Consider the following 5,922-nt stretch of genomic DNA (forward strand, 5'->3'; position numbering starts at 1 on the left):
TCTATCTATCTATCTATCTATCTATCTATCTATCTATCTATCTATCTATCTATCTCTAAGGTATGCATCATTTAAAATACATCTAACCTTGGGGCTGATGGGCTACATCAGCAGAGATCACAGTTGCCCCCCCTGTCAGCCAAGAACTCTGTAAATGTCTACATTTGGATATAAGGTTCAGTGTTTGGTATCAACAACATAAAAGCATGGATCTATTCTGCAATATATCAGTGGTATAGACTGGTGGTTGGGATGTAACAGTTTGGGGGATATTTCCTTGGCACACTTTCACCCATTTAGCACCAACTGAGGATCGTATAAATGCCATAGCTTACCTTAGTATTTCTGCTGAACATATCCATCTCTTTATGACTGCAGCATACCTATCTTCTGATGGCTACTTTCAGTAGGATAATATGACATCCCACTAAGCTCAAATCTGAAATTGGTTTCTTGAACATGACAATGAGTTCCCTGAACTCAGGTAGTGACCAATGTTACTTGATATACCCAATATATCACTATTGGGATGTGCTGGAGACTCTTATCATGGATGATCAGCCAACAAATCTACAGAAACTGTAGGAAAAACTGGTGACACACCGTACAATCCCATGCAGGTAAAACTTATTATTCAGGGCAAAATGACATGAAGCCATAACTGAAACTGATGTGATGGTTCCTCAGTTGTGCTCAGTTTATAGCGAAACGCGTCAAACGCAGGACATCAGGTTGTTTTGTCTGGAACAATAAACTTTTACCTATGAGGGATTATATGGTGTGCTGATCTGTGAAATTGGATACTGATAGTCGTTTCCTTGGTATAAAAAACAATGTGTATTTTTTACAATTAGTGCAGCTATGCACATACTGAATTTGGAAATTGATTGTCATCTCCTAAAATTAAAGAAAAGTAGTCAATAAGTTATTGCTTTACCTGTCTGCCCTCCCCAATTTCTCCCTATACACACAACACACGGCATCCTGAGCCTGGGTGCACTTTATTCTTTGTCCTGATTGGCTGCCTAAAAAATCAGGCAGCACAGAGATGATCATCCATCGATCTATTATTCTTCATTCACTTCCAACTAACATTTTCATTGTTAGCGAATGAGTGGCTCCTTGTTCTGCTTCTTCCTCCTAAACTCCAGCCCTGCATTAAAAAATAAACTAAATGTTTTATAATAATTATAGATATATATAATCGATATTAAATATGTGTGATTTTTTTTATTTCTGTCTAGAAGTCAGTAGTGACAAGCCTCATATTTTTGAATATCAGGTATAAATGAGTAAAAAGTCTAAATTTTGCTTAATTGGATTCAAGACGCCGATCTGAACATTCAATGACATCAGAGACAAAGGGTTAAATACTCTGTGCTACCTGCCATGGGTTTTAATGTGAGTTTTGTTTTATAGGGTTCCACATCTTATCATTTTGTAGAAAACAATAATTGTAGATCATGACTGATCTAGGGGGGCTTGTCTAATAATTGGAGAAATTTTATTCCTTATATATTGTCTGCATGTATTTATTTCTGTGTGATACTTTACTATTTTTCAAGCTTCTCCCCACCCCCAAAGCTGTGAATCAGGTGGGTCGTCAGGTATAAAAGGACTCACTTGGCTAATCATCAGACCTCTTAGCTTGGATGTCATAGATTATATTTAAAAGAAAAAAAAATAAAGAAAAAATTTTATAAAAAAGCTTAAACACATCTGAAAAATTGCTGATATCAGTGAAATGAAGCCAATGCATCCGCCTCGAAATGCTTCCCGTTCAAAACCATTTAAGCAGAGAAAGTCACTTGGTAAATGGTGGATTATTCAAAAAAAAAAGTTTACAATTTTATAGTTTTTGACAACTTATATGTGTATTTACAGAAACTCGAAAAACAGAAGCCATTGGTATGAAGGCCAAGTATCCAACTAAAATCCCGGTAATGTTTTTTTATTTCATGTCCTTGTTATATGGTGTAAATATTCTTGATCTCCAATAGAATGCAATATGTCTTGTTTGTTAATATGATTTAAATGCTCTCTGCTTAGGAACAGATTTTTTATATATATAAATATAAATATATATATATATAATTTATTTATTTAAGGTTATTGTGGAGAGGTATGCTAAAGAAAAATACCTGCCGCGCCTGGACAAAACCAAATTTCTTGTTCCACAGGATATCACCATGTCTCAATTCGTGAGTATTATCAGGTATGTGTTCTGCTTTTTGGTTTGTTTGATCTTAGACATGTCTGCATTCATGTACACTAATCTCACACTGAACTCCCTTTATTTTTATGTATTTTTTATGTATGATTCACAATTTAAAAATATTTTAATAAACCTATGGAAATTGTTTTGTGTTGTCCATTGAATGAGCTGCCAAACACAGAACACTGCAGGTAAATGTAACGCATTCAGCATTGTAATCCTAAGGGGTGCCATTGACAATGAATGGTGGTGAGCCAGTGTACTAACACATATGTTGTGCATTAGTGTGAGCCAACCCTTAGGGAGATTCATTAAGCTAATTGGTAACAACTGGCACACCTAGGATACACAATGAGCTGCAACTTGGTTTTGCAAAGTATTTGTGACCCCTGTATATGAAATACTGAGCAGCCAAGAGAGAACATTTTGTTGGTCTGCAGCAGACCACATAGTGGTCATGGGTGAGATAATAGTCTCAAATTAGAGAAGGAACTTTATAAATTAAGTTGCAGTCTTATACTAAATTTCCTACCCAACCACTCCTGCTTTTACCTTGTGGTGTAACCTGTATTGGTGTACCTCTGTATGTTGTGTTTTATAGAACAGTACCATTCATTTTATTTTGTCCACCATAGAATAATATTATTCTTGTACATCATTATTCTGAATAGCACATCAATAACGAATGCTGAGCTTTGCTTGGTTCTACAATGATTGATGCAAGCAGGCTCCCAGCAAAGGTTTCATTGCACTCTTAGCTTCTATAGGCACATTTTTATTGCTTACTCCATTGGGCCCTTGCTGTGGGGAGTATTGCACCAGCTTAGATGCAACAGTTTCCTGTGCCCATGTGTATTTAATGGTTATAAAACAGCCGATGCCAGTCTTGTTTTCATCTCCTAATTTTTGTCTCTGGTGGTGCCAGTCATTGGAGCAGTATGTCTGCAATAAAAACAATCCCAGTAGATTTATTTCTCCTTCACTCTATATAAAATTTTACTAATCTGGCAGACAGGTTATTCCTATGAAATGAATTATTTTTCTGCAGCCATCTCTCAGATTTCAACTTTCAGGCCCTATTCATAATTTTTGTGTGCTTTCAATGGTTTTCACATTATATTATTTTTATTTTTATCCAGCACTGTACATTAAATAGGGGTAGCAAATGACAGACGGTGACACAGGTAGAGAAGAGGACCCTGCCTCAAGGAGCTTACAATCTATGGGCACTGTGTGCTAAATGTGCACTGACATAATCAGTGGTCATAAGACCTTTTTAATAGAAATTGCATCTTATGTTAAATAATGATAAACGGAGGCAAAAACTGCAATGCAAACCTATATTTGTGAATCTAGCCTTAGGACAGACTTGATGTTGGTGGCAAAGTACGGTCAAATTGGAAAACTGCCCCAAAGCAACACAGATTCAGGTGGATCTATACTACGGAGATTAGGTAGGCTGTCATTACAGAACTTTTTTTTTAATTAACCAAGGTACAGGTAAACAAAAGCATTTTAAATTTTATGGAGTATGAAAGTAACGGAGAGCAGCAGTACTAAAATTGAATATCACCATACATTATAATAGAACAGAAATATAATAGGGGGATGGGGACAGAAAGGTAAGACCTATGAAGCAATGGGAACTCATTCTAAAAAAAAAAGTCAATAGCCTGGATGTAAAGCTGATCAGAACACCAGCCAGGCAAGCTGTATTTTGTAGAACCAGGTCAGAAATGGCAGTTTACATATTCTCTCAATCAAAGGCCCATGTTATTGCGCTACAGTTCCCCACCTTATAGATTGTAAGCTCTTTGGGACAGGGTCCTCTCCTCCTGTGTCACTGTCTGTATTTGTCTGTAATTTCCAACTCCTATTTATTGTACAGCGCTACGTATTATGTTGGCACTATATAAATCCTGTTTAGTAATAATGTGTTTAATGCAATGTAATAAACGTGAATGGCATCCAAAATGATTACGTGCCATACAGTTCAATATTATAGTCTTAATGAATTTAGAAACTGCGCTGAAAAAACTTATTTTAGTGTAATTCAGTAAATGTACTTTAATTACTTTTACAGAGACAGAATGCATTTGTCAGCCACGCATGCCTTGTACGTTCTGGTGAAAGGGAAGACCCTTCCTAGCATGACTCTTACTATGACTGAACTGTACGAGGACCAAAAAGACGAAGATGGCTTTTTATATATGATCTATGCATCCCAGGAAATGTTTGGTGGATTGGGTGCTTGATGGGTAAATTGTTCCTCCGAAAACAAGTGCTGCTAACTGCTGAGAACCTAAGGAGTGCCTTTTCATAAGAGCAACCAATGTTTTTATCCTAATCAAAATTTAGATTTTAATGATTTCCCTTAAATTACCTTTTACTCTTTTCTTAACTGGAAATTTTCTATTGAATTAATGTAATAAAGGGAGGGTGGGGGGATAATTCAAATGTACTTTAGGTTTTAGGGCTTATTAATAAAATAAATGCATTAAAAGAAGCTTCTCATCAAACTCTCTTGTGTATAAGGGCAAAAGTTGTGTACAATTAAGATGCAGAAAATAGAAAGATGGCAAATATCTTCCAAGCCACAAGTGATGGGAAGAAATGGGCCATTTTCGTGGTTACATGTGCTTTTACAATATGGAAGTGTGTATGGGTACTTGGCTTAAAGGTTTTCCATAAATTTCAACTTGGACTAGTCTTCAAAAGACAAAAGCTGTGGATCAACTGTTTTGATTTCCATATTTTCTCACTAAAGGTAGTCCCTGAGTTGGGGACATCTGACATAGATGACTCCTAGGGCTTCCCTGCTCACTGGTGTGCAGGACAGAGGCTTGATAGAGGTAGGGGGTGGTTTGCATGACTTGCAAAAATCTTTTGTTAAACACAGCTAAGGTTGTGGGTGATCTTGGGGGCTGAGGTGTTCTGCAAGCTCCTGTAACTCTTTAATGGCCAAGACAAACTCTCCAGTTGTTTCTTTTTGCATATTGGTGCACAGCTTGTTCCAGAAGTTAATGAATGTTTAGGCTCCATAAAGATTTTTTTTTTTTGCTTTGTGTGATTATAACTGTGATTAACTCAGTGAGGATTTTCTACAGTAACTGCCACCATGCGGCCTAATATGTTGAGACAAACTTCATGTATTAAAATAATGTACATGTTCTGACTTACATACAAATTCAACTTAAGAACAAACCTACAGTCCCTGTCTTGTATGTAACCTGAGGACTACCTGTAATGCTCTTAATGCAAAAAGAAATAAGGGGACCATCTCTTCTGGCCTGTCTACATAGGCTTTCAAGGTGAAAGTCCTTATCTTTGTCTCATCAGCAGCCTAGGTCCCCAACCTTTCCTCCATTCCAGTGTCTGTCCAAGTTTTTGCCATTACACATTTGTGTGCTTAATGTCTGTATATGGAGCCCTATCCCCTCACTGCTTAGGACAGGAATAAATGTGTGTTTGGCTGTGACTATAGTTTCTTGGCCAATCAAATTAATTCATCAGCACGGTGGCTCAGGGGTTAGCACTCCGGCCTTTGCAGTGCTAGGTTCGATCCCCAGCCAGGACATTATCTGCATGGAGTTTGCAGGTTCTCCCCGTGTCTGCGTGGGTTTCCTCCGGGTACTCCGGTTTCCTCCCACATCCCAAAAACATGCAGTTAGGTTCATTGGCTTCTCCCTAACAATTGACCTTAGACT

At 37.4% G+C, this 5,922-nt stretch overlaps 1 protein-coding gene across 1 annotated transcript; it reads left to right on the forward strand.

Moving 5' to 3' along the window:
* Window positions 1-1,658: 1,658 nt before the first annotated feature.
* On the forward strand, window positions 1,659-4,700 carry MAP1LC3C (microtubule associated protein 1 light chain 3 gamma). The gene is made up of 4 exons (XM_072409433.1): window positions 1,659-1,811; window positions 1,885-1,940; window positions 2,109-2,215; window positions 4,299-4,700. The coding sequence occupies exons 1-4, from the start codon at window positions 1,745-1,747 to the stop codon at window positions 4,468-4,470; spliced, it is 402 nt and encodes a 133-aa protein (XP_072265534.1). The 5' UTR covers window positions 1,659-1,744; the 3' UTR covers window positions 4,471-4,700.
* Window positions 4,701-5,922: the final 1,222 nt, after the last annotated feature.

This window comes from Pyxicephalus adspersus, chromosome 4, assembly GCF_032062135.1.
Source record: "Pyxicephalus adspersus chromosome 4, UCB_Pads_2.0, whole genome shotgun sequence".
NCBI classification, from domain to species: Eukaryota; Metazoa; Chordata; class Amphibia; order Anura; family Pyxicephalidae; genus Pyxicephalus; species Pyxicephalus adspersus.